Source organism: Schistocerca serialis, chromosome 3 (genome assembly GCF_023864345.2).
Source record: "Schistocerca serialis cubense isolate TAMUIC-IGC-003099 chromosome 3, iqSchSeri2.2, whole genome shotgun sequence".
Taxonomy (NCBI): domain Eukaryota; kingdom Metazoa; phylum Arthropoda; class Insecta; order Orthoptera; family Acrididae; genus Schistocerca; species Schistocerca serialis.
In genome coordinates, this window is record NC_064640.1 from 107,726,291 (window position 1) to 107,743,036 (window position 16,746).

At 42.2% G+C, this 16,746-nt stretch overlaps 1 protein-coding gene across 1 annotated transcript in view; it reads left to right on the forward strand.

Annotated features, from left to right (window-relative positions):
* Window positions 1-7,054: 7,054 nt before the first annotated feature.
* LOC126469788 (uncharacterized) overlaps window positions 7,055-16,746 on the forward strand; it is a 229,428-nt gene continuing 219,736 nt past the window's right edge. Inside the window, exon 1 of the mRNA XM_050097038.1 lies at window positions 7,055-8,420. Within this exon, the coding sequence (XP_049952995.1) occupies window positions 7,055-8,410 (1,356 nt within the window). The 3' untranslated portion in view covers window positions 8,411-8,420. The remainder of the gene's footprint in view (window positions 8,421-16,746) is intronic.

Sequence of the window (16,746 nt, forward strand, 5' to 3'; positions counted from 1 at the left end):
GAATTTGTAGTTGAAAAGTTGGAATGCATTGGGCATGTGCAAAAGCGTACGGGTGCACGGCTTTGAAGGCTCAAACAAACTTTGGGTTCAAGTAAGCTCAGTGATGGAAAGACAATAGGAGGGAGAGACAGGCTTACTGATGAGGTGATTGAACGTCTACAGAGGTACTATGGGTATTCTATAAGGCAAAATACTAGTAATGTTAGTGACATGCAAAAAGCAGTGTGGGCATTGATCCTTCATACTGCCTCTTCCAATGAATGCCCTCAACACAGCCTGTGCCCAAAAGATTCCTGGTGCAAATATAATGCAAAAAAGGACTATGACCACAAACATGGTTTGCCAGCAGCTGTGATAAATGCAATAAAACCAATTTTTCATGACTTAGCACAGCCAGAATTGTTACACAAACGTCTACACGGAAAGACACAGAATCCTAATGAGAGCATAAACAATTTGATTTGGAAAGCGATTCCTAAAAGGGTGTTTGTAAGCATAAAAACACTGCACTTTGGCATTTATGATGCAATAGCAACCTACAACCAAGGGAACAGCGTGAAGTGTGAAGTTCTGAAGGCATTAGGATTTACAGCTGGGGTGAACACTGTACGAGCACTAAGAAATATTGACAGAGAAAGGATAAGAGGAGCAGAAAGAAGAGAAAGGCATATGAAGTATGATGGAACAACAGGCAAGAGAAGAAGGCAGAAGAGGAAGCTTTTGGAGGATGAAGAAGAAGACCCTGATAACCCATCCTATAGTGCAGGAATGTATTGAGAAACTTGGATAGCCATTTCCCACAAATTAGAATTTTTCGAATATAAGGAACATTTTCTCAAAATTCACTCAAGCTAGAGAGATGAAATTTTTATACAGCACTCCTAGTGGTCAAACTTACATTGTAACACAGCCATTTGGCAATATGTTCAGTAGTTTCATTTCAGTTTTTTTATAAAGCAATTATTTGTAAAAAAATTTGGGTCATTAATAAAAAAAATAATTGGAAGGAAACTAGAAACGATACTCCAGAATCCCTCTGTCATAACTGCAATACTAAACCACTCTATATGTAAAAAAAAATTCAAATTTTTCTATTTGGTAGTTTATTCATAAATGTTCCTCAAACTTAGTGATTTTAACATGGGCAGCATAGGCACCTCTGGCTCCCCTTAATGGATCCCATTGTCATGTGATAAACTATTGTCATGTGACAAAACGCTTTCCTACTTATAAACGACGAGAACTAGGGAACGGACGTTGAAAAAAAAACTGAAAAAAAGGAGCCTTACGAGTATTTGAACCATAACTCCGTGGTGGATGTGAATATCATGTCCCACCCCTCTACTGATCGTGCTATGACGGGTGATACGGTAGCACGGAGCGATACAATTCGTATTCCTCAATATATTCCGACGCACTGTACGATGTGACAGTGTGGCCAGCTCCGCGTTTGTCATACATGTGTTTTCAAAATCCACCCTATCTGATTTTGCCTGATAAACTTCTGTTTTGAATCTGGATGAAGAATGGCATGCCGATCTCCAGGTGTGGCTTTTTTCTTTCTTTTTTTAACTGGATTCTGCCGTTTAATACAAGAGGTCCCAGTAGCAATTTCTCATCAGGGAAGCATGCAAAATACTGCTATAAAAATCACTAATAACACAGAATCGTTGAATGAGTCTAGTGGGCCAACGAGTTGACTACTGCTACAGTAACTCGGCTGCAATAAAAATAAACTTTTGTTAAGCTGCCCACAGCTTTCATGTTAGTTTCTGTTTTATGTACATTAATAAAATTCCCTACTGCATGTGAAAAGTTCATCGAGTATGTTTGAGTATGTTTACTTAGAACGATATTAAACTTGTCCAGTCATCTTTAGTACGTTCATCTCCTATATAAAGTTTGCGCTGCGATAACGCTCTCTTGGAGAATACTACTGAGTCGTACATATCCAGGTTGTGAAACTCGCATCAGACAATGACTGCAGAGATGGACAATTAGAGGTGCTGATTGAGTTCCAACGTAGATTTGGTTCATGACGACTTTCTCTTACCGATGTCTTGTCATTGGTCGGGAATCCCGCCACCTTTCTGGGCATCGTTGCTCTCGATATACATAACGCCCTGACTGTCTACGATACGCTTGCCCCGCTATGGGAACCAGCTCTCTTTTTAAGTCAACAGTTGTTCCATTTCGGCTCTCTAAGTCCGGCAAACTGTACGGTTTGCTTCGTTCTGCATCGCCCAACATAGTGAAGACAATAACAAAAGACAGGTGCGGGCTACAAACGCTCATTGTGACGTTCATATGAAGTTTATGATGAATGGCCATTTCACTCTGGTCGATAATGAATACTCTTATAAGTGTCAAAGGGTAACGTTTTCCGATATACACAGACTTGACGCAGAAAGAAAGAAAGAAATAGAGAGAGAGAGAGAGAGAGAGAGAGCATCCATTGCGCGTTTTTTCGCTTTTGGAAAAGATTTCCTCCAGACACGCGGGGTGCAGTCTATAACTTGTGGTTGAACTTAAATGCATTACACCTTTAACTATTATCGATTTAAAACGTATGTAATAGGTCAGATATCCTGAATACATCGTTGCAAACGATAAAAGAGATAATGACTTTAATAATAAGTAAAGTATACGGTGAACTGAAAATTATCTCTGGGAAAACTAGACTGCAAGACTCTCATGCTATCAGTTCTTGTAATATAGTTCAGTAGTCATGAATCCGTACAAAGAGCTGTGCACAGGTCAAAATTCTTATAGAAACCCAACAAGTGTCCAGAATTACGTCAAAGGACAGTCTCAACCGTCTGTGAAATTCTGAAACAATTGCCTTACCTATACATATATTTCGACCAAGAACATATCATTGAACTGTGCTGCAGAGTGAAATTTATCTTTATTTTAATTGGTGGTGAGAGAGGGGTAAACGTTGTTGGCAGCTGCAACCACTACCCTCACACCTGCTGTGACTTGGATAAAATAAAAGGAAGATTAGAGTTTATATTCCCTCGGTGACGACATAATTTCATACAGAGCACAAGCTCGGGTGATGCAGGGATAGAGGAGGGTATCACAGGTGTTCATTTCAAGAAAATCATCCCTGTATTCACCTTAATGGATTTCGGGTAGCAACGGAATATCAAAATTTGGATAGCCCGAGAAGGATCTGTAACTTGCTGCCCCGAATTAGAGTCCAGTATGTAAAACACTGCGCCATCTATTGACGGAATAAATATTTACGCTTTTGTGAGAAGTCGCTACAACAATCACTGTGGCTTCTAAGGGCAAAAGGAATTTTATACCCAATGAGGAACACAGTAACGAGATTTCATTTGCAGCACGTTAGTTAGTATTTGTTTTGCTGCTGTACCGTGGCAGAATTCAAGTGTTGACCCGATCTTTCGCAGACACTTTCTCTCCTTGTTTGGCCCACATTCCGCCCCTGCCACGTCTGCTCAGCTGCCGTCAAAGAGTCGTAAACTCCGGGACGTAAACCTAACCAATCCGAGACGCTGACTTTGACCTGCAATAAAGAAAGAAAGTGAAGACTCCAGTCGGCACCAGTGTAACCCGATTTAATTTGCAGCGTATTCTGTTTTATTACTAGGCCGTGCCAACTACCAAATGTTGACTCAGGACGTTTATGGCCCCTCTCCTAACTGCATTCTGCCTTGCTACCGCGGCAGCTGAACTTGCAGTCCAAGTGTCGTAAACTCCGGGACGTAAATCCAACAGATCCGCAGTGCCTGCCTCACTCGAGCCTACCTGAAGCTTCCAACAACAACGAGAAAAAGCAAAGGGTCTCTAACTTCTCAGGAACCTACCTCACGTCACGGCAGGTTGTCTGCTTCAGTAATCTGATCTCACACATCCTGACTAGAAGATCGTGTACCGACCTATGCACCAAGTTTGCAGTCATCGCAGTAACGATTCATGTTGGCCTACATCCAGAAGTATGGGTTAGTCACAGGTTTTGTACGTGCCTCAAACCGTAATAAGTAAATGTCACATTCCTAGATTAGTAAGTATGCTGAAAGGTGTTTTAGGTTGTTTTTCCTTCTATTACTTTTGAATATCTAGCTGGTGTCCCATTTCCTTCACGCAAACACTACAAAGCAAACAGTTAATGTACAAAATCACGCGGAATACATAATGCGCAGTTCAGTGAAATACTTAACTTCCACCAAAACAGGAATAGGTGAAAGCAGTTTTTGACTACCTGCTTTACAATACTAACTTCATTCTTCTCTAATGGACTGCCAGAAGAAAGAAAGCGAACGGATTTCTCTATTCCTTAGTTGATGGTTGCTCGATAATCAAACATTGTATCGAAATGGATGGTGAAACCTCGAATCAGATGTTAGTAAGCAATGCGGTGGTTGCACAGGACAGTTTCCTGTTGTACCAGGAGGGATAGATCATTCTAATTGTGACCGAATGTAGCAAGTTGTGAATGGAGGCAGAGTTCAATTAATAATTTGTCTAAAAGGATACACATATAAACTTGCGGTTGTCTGCTGAAGGAATTGTCGCACTGTTTAAGTCACTTGTATATTACTACTTTTCTGAAGACTCATATGCAGGAATCAACATGGTTTCCGTAAGTACCTATCGGGGGAAACCCAAATTGCTTTGTTCGGTCATGAGTTCTAGAAAGAGTAGATAGCGGTTTTCAGGTGTAGGCTGTGGCTCTTGACACCGAGCAAGATATAGATACCGTCGTGCAGTAAATGCAGTATGTCCAGACAGAATACTCGGACAGATATGTGACTGAAATAAATACTTCCACCAGACAGAACTCAGTATGTCGTTATTTACGGGGAGGCATCATCAGAAACAAAAATATCGTCCGGCGTAGTTCAAGTTTGTGTCCTTGGACCATTTTTTTCACTGTCGATAGGAACGACCAGGAAGATAACATTTTTAGCTGCATGAGGCTCTTCGCTGGTGACACAGTTGTGTAGAAGTATATGACATTCTAGACCTTTTTCCCATTTTCTGGGACACTTCCGGACCATCAGTGCCTGATGCAAAGACTTTGAGCTGGGCTCAAACTTAAGTAAATGTTATGTATCATCCGACCGATATCGTTTACACAAAGAGGTCGGGAATCAGTCTTTGGAATCAGCCTCAGCCTTCAAGTATCTATGAGTTTCTGCTCGAGGCGATTTAGGGTGGAACAACATATATTTAGCCATGCAGAAGGCAGTTGCCGGACTCAAATCAGGAGAATCCAAAGGAAGCGTAATCCACACATAAACTAAGTCACTTACGAGAAACTCGTTCGAGAATTTCTTGAGTACTATTGTTCATCCTGGGACCGTTACTGTGTTGGATTAACGGAAGAGAAAGAAAAAACTTTAAGTAGTGGTACACGACTCGTTACTGGTTTATTTACTCAGAATAAGTGTGTCACGGAAATCCTCACAAACTGTAACGAGAGACATTATAACAGAGATGCATCGCGGAAACAATTCTGAGAATACACGTGTCAGATTGGGCCAAGAAACATACTACTTCCACCGACATAAAACTTGTGTTATGATCACGATACTAAAATTAGAGAAATTCGGGCCACAAGGACAGTGCTGTTAGTCTGTCAGCTGCGAACTAACTGTCACACACATTGTACGCAGTGAAGATGTAGATGTAGGTGACTGGTATTCGGGAGGTGAGTGGTTGTGATCCCACCAAAGTCTGGGAAATTTTATTCAGTAAGGCCTTAACGGATTTATTGTACCATACTTGTCCAGATGAGATAGAGCTACGCCGTTAACGACGTCGATTTTGGTGGTATATTAAACTTTAACCTGCCTTGTTTGGTGGAGGCTGTGGTGGAGAGCTTTGGGAAGAGCGAGGATACCATTAAGAAGACATCGACGAGACATAGAGAGTATAGCCCGATGTTTATGCTTCACTGGACAATCTTCCAATCATCTTAGAAGATAAAGACATACCTCAACGAAATTACAATATTCATTCAAGAAGTACTGAATCAAAGAGTTATCACGAAATTTCTAGATCCATCGAGGCGCCAGTAAAAATCACGTCACTGAGTTGTTTGCCGTGGGTCCGTGTAATGAATCTATCACACATAACACTGTACCACACTACGGGTCAGCAGGGCCTCCAATCTAGTGGCAACGCGCTATTATACTTGTCGGCATTAATCTGGTACCTGCCAAGGTCGTTCACCGCCTTTGATAAAGCTGACCACTGACGCCAGTACGATGTTAGTAAATCTGAAACGTGCATATTGGACTGAAAACTCGAAAATTTATTGTAAGGATACGTACATTCGACAGACACGAAAACGCGAGTAATTCGATTCACGGAAAAATTTTAGACGGGCCCAAGGACGCTGGAAACGGTGACAGCTGCGTGACTGAATATTTACGTCTGCTCTGTGGTCAATATTCATTCACGAAGTATTGAATCAAAGAGTTATCACGAAATTTTTCGATCCACCGAGGCGCCAGTAAAAATCACATCACTGAGTTGTTTGCCGTGGGTCCGTGTAATGAATCTATCACACATAACACTGTACCACACTATGGGTCAACAGGGCGTCCAATCTAGTGGCAATGCGCTATTATATCTGTCGGCATTAATCCGGTACCTGCCAAGGTCGTTCACCGCCTTTGATAAAGCTGACCTCTGACACCAGTACGATGTTAGTGAATCGGATTGGAAACTCGAATATTTGTTGTAACGATACTTACATTCGACAGACACGAAAACGCGAGTAATTCGATTCACGGCAATATTTTAGACGGGCCAAGGACGCTGGAAACGGTGACAGCTGCGTGACAAAATATTTACGTGTGTTTTGCGGTGAGTGGTATTGATCGCGACATTTGGCAGCGGACGCGGGTTGTAACGATTGTGCGGGGGCCAGCGGTGGCGGCGCGGTGCGGAATGTGCGCGCGCAGCGGCCGCAGTCGCAGACATCGACGGCGCGGCGCGCGGCTGCCGCCGGTGGCGCCGCTATTGATCGCTCCGCTGCGGCGGCCGGCAGCCGCCGCGGCCGCCAGTAGCGAACATGCCCAAGTCCAAGCCGGTCCCGCCCGAGGACCTCCTCATCCCGCCGCAAGACAACCGGATCTGCGGCACGATATGCATGTGCCAGATGACGGCCGTGCTGTCGAGCGTGGCGCTCGTCTACCTCACGGTGGCCGTGTACATCCCCACGCTGCGCGCCTTCCAGTCGGGCATCTCGGAGACGCCCGTCATGTGCACGACGACGCGCGCCTGGCACCGCGAGTCATGCGAATGGGGCACGTGCGGTGAGTGGTGCCTGTCCAAGAGCTCTGGCGCCTGCATCCAGATCTACGTCAACCTGCGCCGCAACGGCTCCGACCTGCTGTTCGCCAACTGCTCGCAGACGGCCAACAAGACGTGCTACGGCATCGACCAGGAGAACGCCAAGAAGAGCCGGTGCATCGCGGACGAGTGCCGCAACCTGACCGGCACCTTCAACTGCACCAACGGCGAGTGCATCAACATTACGGACGCCTTCGAGTGTGTGTTCAAGGAAGTGGGGCCACCTCTCAAGTGCTCGGGGCGGCGCGGCAAAATAAACTGTATCGACATGGCCGGCCTCCAGACGTGTGTGCGCGGGACTTGTAACAAAATACTCACCCCCTACAACTGCGAAAGGCGCTGTCTCGAGATCCCGACGCGCAACAAGAACATGATCTTGCTCAGTGGCGACAAGGTGTACCTGTCCTCGTGCGAGCGGGCTATACACGTGGACACCGGCCGCGAAATTTGGACTGAAGACGACAAGACCATTTTGATGGCGTCGTGCTACACGATCGAGAACACGACCCAGGGCGTGGAGGCGGGCGACTGCATCAACGGCACCCTGCTGTCGGAGAATTTCTTCGGCGACCAGACCAACTTCACGTACCTGTCGCACGTGAGCGTCACGAACGTGCGCCTTCTCGACCGCAACCGCACGGTCGCGCCGCCGGAGCAGGACCTGCTCATCGCCAACGAGTCGCACCTCTTCATCAACATGGAGGGCTGCGTGAATACGCTGCGCGACGAGTGCAAAGAGTTCTTGCGCGAATACGGCAAGGACGGCACCGACCACAACGCCCGCGCGCGCTTCCCCTGCTTCTACGCAGACAGCGACACGTCCAAGGTGGTGGCGCGCTTCGACTTGGCCACCACCTACCGACAGTTCCTCGTTGCCTCCATACTGCCGTCCACTCTCTTCGTTGTGTCCTGCTTCATGCTCATATTCTGCCAGAAGACGGTCGAAGTCGGCGACGACGCCAAGATGCGCTTCAAGGGCTGCGCCGCCTCCGACTTCATCACGCCCGGCGAGAAGGCCGCCTCCGCCAACAACCTGGGCGATGGTGGCGGGGGAGACTCCGTCATGGCGCTCTGAGATCCGTCACGTAAGTACTCGCGCTCCTCGCTAAATCGTTGTATCTAAGAGGCGAACGCGAAAAAATTTAAATCTCTCGATGATGTACAAAACGTATGTCACTGTTCTTACTGCAGTCATTTATAACTATTCGAAAAGCATCCTAAAGCTTGTTCAAGGCTGCATATGACAGTGGACGTACTTTCTTCGCCACTTTTTTCTTCCAGTAACAGTGTCCTCCTACTAAGTAATGAAAAACATGAGAACATAGTAGGCAGGCCGTGATAATGACAAAATTTTATCGGAATATTTACATTACACAGTTATTATTGACACAAGAATGTCCAGAATAACGTGAAATAAGTCACGAATACAGAGTAATGAAGTTAAGTCTATAACATACGGAAATGAAAACTGATATAATACGTCTACTGTTACGAATTATCCTTAGTTTATTGTAACCTTTGTCATGTACGACGATAGAACAATGCCTTACATACTCTCCTACTCAGTTCATGCACTTATTTCGTTTTTATTAGTAATTGTGAATGAGTTTGACAAAATTTTTATACTGCAAGCGCTTAAAAGGACAAATATTAAATCTGTGCTCTTGTAGGGTAGCTGTCAGAAATATTACTCAGATGTTTCTGTCTGAATTTTCTTAACGTTCCACATAAACAAGTCTAACACAGTGGTATACTAGACAACAGCTGCATAACAGTTGCAGGTCTATGATTTCATCTTTATGGATCACAGGTAATTCTTCAATAGCAGCGTGTGTTCTGTAAGCATGCACGGAAATCAGTTGTTTTCGCTTACTAACATACGGCCATTCCACATTCTCACAAGATAACATATGTTTTTCCGCTGACAAACTGCTCCAACCCGCCACCCGAAATTTTAGCTCGGAGCTGCGACTGTAACCTTATACTATTGATCGGGGAAGGGACAGTCAGTGCTCCGTACTAAGTTTCTGCATTGCAGCGTAACGCGCTCACGCACCGCTTTTACCTGTTTAATTGTTTTTTTTTCTATGTTTCCGGATTTTGAGAAAAAAGTCGTATCTGTAACATCACTAGTACAAACATGTACTCCAATTTTTAAAATTTAAAGTTTCAACCAGTTGCATATGCCCAACTATGAAGTACACTGCACGGTCTTACAGGACAGTGCTGTACGCTACGTAATGTAATACTGTCTACCATTTATAGTTTAACATTTTCGGAGGCATATATGTAATCTTCGTTGTCAGTCACGATTTTTACCCCGAACTGTGTGTTTATAAATTATTTGTTTCTGTGTTCCATTCCAAATTATGATGTGTACTGTACCGCGGTATTATCGTTCTCATACAAGAATTTCTACTGCTCTGTATTGATGAATCACTATGGTGCATTCATTCCTGAGATTTCACCTAGTGTGTTCACTGTAACATTGGCCTTACCTTTATAAACATAAAGAGAAGTCTGTCAAAAAGACTACAGCGAGATATATTAAAAGACAAATACCATCATGTGTACTTTTGAATGTTTTTGATTCTCGCTTCTTCATCAGTCTTCATACATTTTACCTCTGTGTATCATATACAGCAAATGTATACACACTAAAAGTTGTCAATGATTGTGTCAGTGGTTCTCTTTCTAGAAATAACAGCAGAGAAGAAAGAGCAATTATAGTAACAAAGTCACAAACAACAAAACAAAAGGCTTTAAGGACGTAATAAATTTTACATAACCAGTTGTTACTTATGAGTAAACTGATTTAACATAACATGTTCAATAAGATGTTCTATTACAGATAACCTGATGCTGGCTGTATAGCTGAACTAAACCTATAGTTCAAATAAAAAAAATAATACTCGTAGCAGCGTAACTGGTTATATAAAATTTGTCATGTCTTTAAACAAAATTTTTTACGCAGCAGGCCCAGATGATTAAAAAAAGAAAAGACGTTGAATCGTATTAACAATTCTCTGACCGTGACTGAAATTTTAAACAAATGAACACGAGATTCGAAGAAATTAATTAAATGGAATGGTCGCTTCATTCGGCTAGTGCTGTGCGGGACGGTGTAGGTTGAGGGGGTGAGTGTAGGGGAAGGGGCACGGAGGTCCTCTAGTGGATAAGTAACGCCTGTTGGACCCTCTGCCATTTATAAATTTGCGAAATGGTTCAAATGGCTCTGAGCACTAAGGGACTCAACTGCTGAGGTCATTAGTCCCCTATAACTTAGAACTAGCTAAACCTAACTAACCTAAGGACATCACAAACATCCGTGCCCGAGGCAGGATTCGAACCTTTGACCGTAGCGGTCTTGCGGTTCCAGACTGCAGCGCCTTTAACCGCACGGCCACTTCGGCCGAAATTTGCGAAACAAACGAGAAATAATAAGCACACCTCAGACCATAAATTACCCATTTTCTTGCAGTACAGATCAAAACGACAGTTGCGACAAGAATTATGAAACGCACATCCCTCTATTGCTGAAATATGTTAAAAAATCAAAGGCAACGTGTTCCTTGGGTATCATATTCAGCAATATAAGCTGTAGCACTCCTGACTTACTCATGTTTTGTGTTATATTTTTTTGTACTAAATAATTATTTTAACAGTGGTGCCCCTTAAACTTCAATGAAAACTGTGTAAACACGTAGTGAAGGTAGCTTGTCGCTTACATTCTCCAGCCATACGCGAAGAATCCAAGAGATACACTTCGATCTTAATTGGCTTTGAATATGTTGTAGTGCAGAGCAAAATAAAACACATTTTTATACGTACCGATATGTCTATTAAAGGCATGAAACAGCAGCATGAAAAAAATGAGTTTAGTATTTCTGAATAAATACCGTTGAAAATAGGTAAAAACAGATTAAAAAATTTCAAAGAAAAATTCTATGGATTTTAAAATATGTTTCAACGGTGTACCAGGGTTTATTGAAAAAGTCATTTTTCTCGAAATACCCTACGCCTCACTATTTTGCTTCTCATTTCGATATTTGACTAATAGCAAAACGTATATTATTACTAATACCAAATTCAGTCATATATGATGAAGTATTCCAAAGACGCATGTGCTTTTGCTTGTGCTTCGTGGGCAAAATGAAAGTGTATTCACCATTTCTTTGAGCCGAAAAATTCTGCACTTACTCATTATTGTACAGATTTACAATAATGTTACAGAAGTAATCTAAAAACGGTTTCAAATACAACATAATTACATCTGAAATAGCTTACAAATTGTAAAAAAAAAGTAAAAAAAGAAAACACAAATACAATGCAATACGTTTTATATATCACAAAATTAAAATATTTATTTACCAGATATCTATATATCTATATGGGAGAGACTTATTAAACGACGCAGCATGACAACTGGCATTGAAGTGGACACATATCGGGTGCGAATACAGCGAAATAGAGATATTTCTATCTTATTTCTGACAAATGCGTCTGTCGAATACTGCTGGATCATATATGATTGCATTTGGTATTAATGATGCTACAGTTTTTGCTGTTAGTCAAATTTCGAAATGAAAAATAAAATACAAAGGGGAGGGTCTTTCGAAGAAAAGTCTTTTTCGACAATTCAGGGTGCCCCGTTGCTACATCAAAAACCATAGAACTTGTATTTGAAGGTGTTTTATATTTGTTACAGTCTAATGGTATTCATTCGGAGAAATGAAACTCAGTTATTTTCAGGGGTGTGTTTCACCCCCCTTAACGGCCTTATGGGCACGCATTAAAAAATTTGTGTCTATTATTTGCTCTGCGCTACATCATATTCAAAGCTGATCAAAATACATGTGTATCCCTTGGGTAGGTTTATTTGTGAACAATTTAGAGGGTCGTTGGAGCGCGTGTAATATTTGGTTTCGTATTTCTTTGTTTTGGTATCAATGGTAAGGAAAAGGAAGGTTGAAATTTACATCTCGTCGACAGAGATATCATCAAAGCCAGAGCACTAACCCATTTGGAGAAGTGCTTGGGAAACTATCCCAGCAGTCTCTTGAAGTGATTTGAGGAAACTCTCATGACCGACAGGAGATTGTAGTAAGTCCAGTGTCTCAAACGTTTTGCTATTCGCTCCATGAGTGGGACCGAAATAGCAGAAAACGTACTCTTCCCACTAAGCACAAAATAATTCTATCGAAATAAATGTTTCCATTTAATAAACGGGTCACTATGATTCGTGATATAACGTCAAATATTATCACAGCATCTCTTAATGACTTTCTCCTAAACGTGGTAATCAAATACTGGGATTTAAAATTCTCTTTGCTATTCCACTTTGAATTGTTTGCATTCACGTTGATTGCCACGCATCACAGAAATTTGACGGATATTACATCTGCTACACACCATCGTATTGCTAGACTATGTTTAGCATGGGCCCAGTGGTGAAACACTAAAGCAGTAATTAGGAGATCGATTTCTTTTTTCCAACGACTTCCAGAAAAACAACAGCCATTTCCCTCCACCTTCGTCAGGACGTATTAATGTTCCATTTCTCAGAAAAATCGAAATCGATGTCGATATATGCTACACGGTAGGCATTCGAGGACAACCTATATATTTTACTGTCTGAAAGTGAGGTCTGCGCTTTTCCTTTTTTTAGATAAAAAAGCATTTATTTTCAACTTCATCTCTATTTAAGTCAATCCGTTGTGCCTAATGAATGTATTCCATCCCTAAAGTAAGGCACAGCAAGATATCTATCTTCGCTGCGATAACCTCATTAGGCCGAAAATGTTTCCCAGTCACAAGTTTCTTTACCTCTGCTAATATATGGAAGTCAGAAAGTGATAAACCTGGTGAATGCAGCAATTCGTACCTAATACGTCTCTGGTTCAGAAGGCCTTCGCGGTATTATCTGATGTGTTTTCTCCACAAATTCATCATTTACACGCGCCGGCCAGTGTGGCCAAGCAGTTCTAGGTGCTTCAGTCTGGAACCGCGCGACCGCGTGTGAGATGTCCATAGGTTAGGTAGGTTTATGTAGTTCTAAGTTCTAGGGGACTGATGACCTCAGATGTTAAGTCCCACGGTGCTCAGAGCCATTTGAACCTTTTACACGACTCGCATTTTGTATCCCAGGAAACACTAGCCACCATTTTTTCGGCAGGTAAAATCGACTTCGTTTACTTTGTGCAACATCAACAGCTATTCCCCATTGCTATAATTACTGTTTCACTTCTACAAAACACTTGATCAGGTAAACATAATGCAATAAAAATCCCAAACTATATTACATTCTGCACATCCACAGCTGTTCAAGGGCATAAAGTTCGGAAGAATTCTGCTAACAGCTGGTAAAATTGTTGTTTATTGAATCACAACCGCCTAAAGCTGTATCATCAAGTGCAACCTACATGGTAAAGAGCAATGTACAGTTGCACCACTGTGTGGAAATTAAAATTAATAAAATGTACTCACAACGTCAAAACATAGGTACACCTATCGCTCCTAGTCAAAATTTACTGTTGTTGTTGTGGCCTTCAGTCCAGAGACTGGTTTGGTGCAGCTCTCCATGCTGCTCTATCCTGTGCAAGCTCCTTCATCTCCCAGTACTTACTGCAACCTACATCCTTCTGAATCTGTTTAGTGTATTCATTTCTTGGTCTCCCTCTACGATTTTTACCCTCCACGCTGCCCTCCAATACTAAATTGGTGATCCCTTGATGCCTCAGAATATGCCCTACTAACCGACCCCTTCTTCCAGTCAAGTTGCGCCACAAATTGCTCTTCTCTCCAATTCTATTCAATACCTCCTCATTAGTTATGTGATCTACCCATCTAATCTTCAGCACTCTTGTTTAGCACCGCATTTCGAAAGCTTCTATTCTCTTCTTGTCTAAACTATTTATCGTCCATGTTTCACTTTCATACATGGCTACACTCCATACAAATACTTTCAGAAACGACTTCCTGACACTTAAACCTATACTCGATGTTAACAAATTTCTCTTCTTCAGAAACGCTTTCCTTGCCATTGCCAGTCTACATTTTATATCCTCTCTACTTCGACCATCATCAGTTACTTTGCTCCCCAAATAGCAAAACTCAATTACTACTTTATGCGTCTCATTTCCTAATCTAATTCCCTCAGCATCACCCGACTTAATTCGACTACATTCCATTATCCTCGTTTTACTTTTGATGATGCTCATCTTATATCCTCCTTTCAGGACACTGTCCATTCCATTCAGCTGCTCTTCCAGGTCCTTTGCTGTCTCTGACAGAATTACAATGTCATCGGTGAACCTCCAAGTTTTTATTTCTTCTCCATGGATTTTAATTCCTACTCCGAATTGTTCTTTTGTTTCCTTTACTGCTTGCTCAATATAAAGATTGAATATCATCGGGGAGAGGCTACAACCCTGTCTCACTCCCTTCCCAACCACTGCTTTCCTTTCAATGCCCCTCGACTCTTATAACTACCATCTGGTTTCTGTACAAATTGTAAATAGCCTTTCGCTCCCTGTATTTTACCTCTGCCACCTTTAGAATTTGAAAGAGAGTATTCCAGTCAACATTGACAAAAGCTTTCTCTAAGTCTACAAATGCTAGAAACGTAGGTTTGACTTTCCTTAATCTTTCTTCTAAGATAAGTCGTAAGGTCAGCACTGCCTCACGTGTTTCAACATTTCTACGGAATCCAAACTGATCTTCCCCGAGGTCGGCTTCTACCAGTTTTTCCATTCGTCTGTAAAGAAATGATCATCATAAGGGAAATCAGAGCTCGCACGGAATGCTCTAGGTGTCCGATTTTTCCGCGCACTATACGAGATTGGAATAATGGAAAATTATTGTGAAGGTGGTTCGATGAGCCCTATGCCATGCACTTAAATGTGATTTGCAGAGTATCCATGAAGATGTAGATGAAGAAAAAAAGAAAAATATTTTGTAGCGAAAGAATCAAAAAAGTTTAAAATTTGTCTGCATCCAAACAGAAAAAAGAAAAATGTTTTCTAGTGAGATGACTCTAAAAGCATTTTTAAAATAGGACCGAATTGGCGATGAAAAATTGTCACCGCTAACCTAATTAGTCGTGGCACTATGCAAATTACCGTTTGGAATGTAACAGGTGAGAGTGTCTTACCAATGCGATGGCAGGGCAACCTGGTATTGGACAAAGTAAAAGCGACCCGACCGAACGACTGTCAAGGAGAGGTCCCCAGGGGTGGGATAGACTTTTTTAATCCACCTACATGGTTATGTACTTAAAGATCCCACGAATCACATCCTGCAGCCAGTGACCCTGGTGGGCCCTCGCTCGTGAAACAAAAAAAACGCTAACGCCGGCCGTGGTGGCCGTGCGGTTCTAGGCGCTGCAGTCCGGAGCCGCGGGACTGGTACGGTCGCAGGTTCGAATCCTGCCTCGGGCATGGATGTGTGTGATGACCTTAGGTTCGTTAGGTTTAAGTAGTTCTAAGTCCTAGGGGACTGATGACCTAAGATGTTAAGTCCCATAGTGCTCAGAGCCATTTAAACCATTTTTTTGAAAACGCTAAAAACGACAAAGCGCTCCTAGTCGTTAATACATATCGTCGAACTGTCACATGGATAGCTTCTGTTCCGCCAGCCAACTACTCTTAGTAGGTCGTGTGGGCCACTGTTACTTTGTCCAACACCGGGTTGCCCTGCCGCTGCACTAAGACACTGCCACCTGATACATTCTACACAGTAATTTGCATTTTGCCGCGACTTATTATGTTATTAGTAACAATTTTTTGTTGCCAGTACGGCCCTTTTTAAAAAAATATTTTCGTCGTCCTGTCACTATAAAATATTTTTCTTTTTTCTTTTTAGATGCAGGCAAATTTTAAAAAGGCTCTGCAACTGCAACTTTCACCTATCAGCAATTTATCCTAAATGAATGGAGCACGTCTTCGTTACCTTTCGTTCGCCATAGTATTGGCAATATTCACTGATTTCTAAATTCTGACTAGGAGTCATGGATATGGCCTTTTGACGTTGTGAGCATATTTTAGACATTCCTTAATTAATTTTAATATCCACAATATCTTCACCATGTAGGCTGCACCTAATGATGTGGCTTCAGGCCGCAAAACTGGTTGTGTTTCAATAAACAACAATTTTACCAGCTGTTAGTGGAATTCTTCCTATCATCAACAAAAATCCTCTTCAGTTGTAAGTAATTAGTATTTTTTATTGCAATCCCGATTTCGGAAGCTTGAAGCTTCATCATCATGTGCCAATCAACCCTGAACAAGAGGAGGAGAAGCTAGCTTAGAAGAACTATGGGGCTGGCATTCCATCGTTTGTGGATGTCAACCCCATAGTTCTTGTAAGCGTCCTCCTTCTCTTGTTCATAACTGGCTGCACCTAATGGGGGAG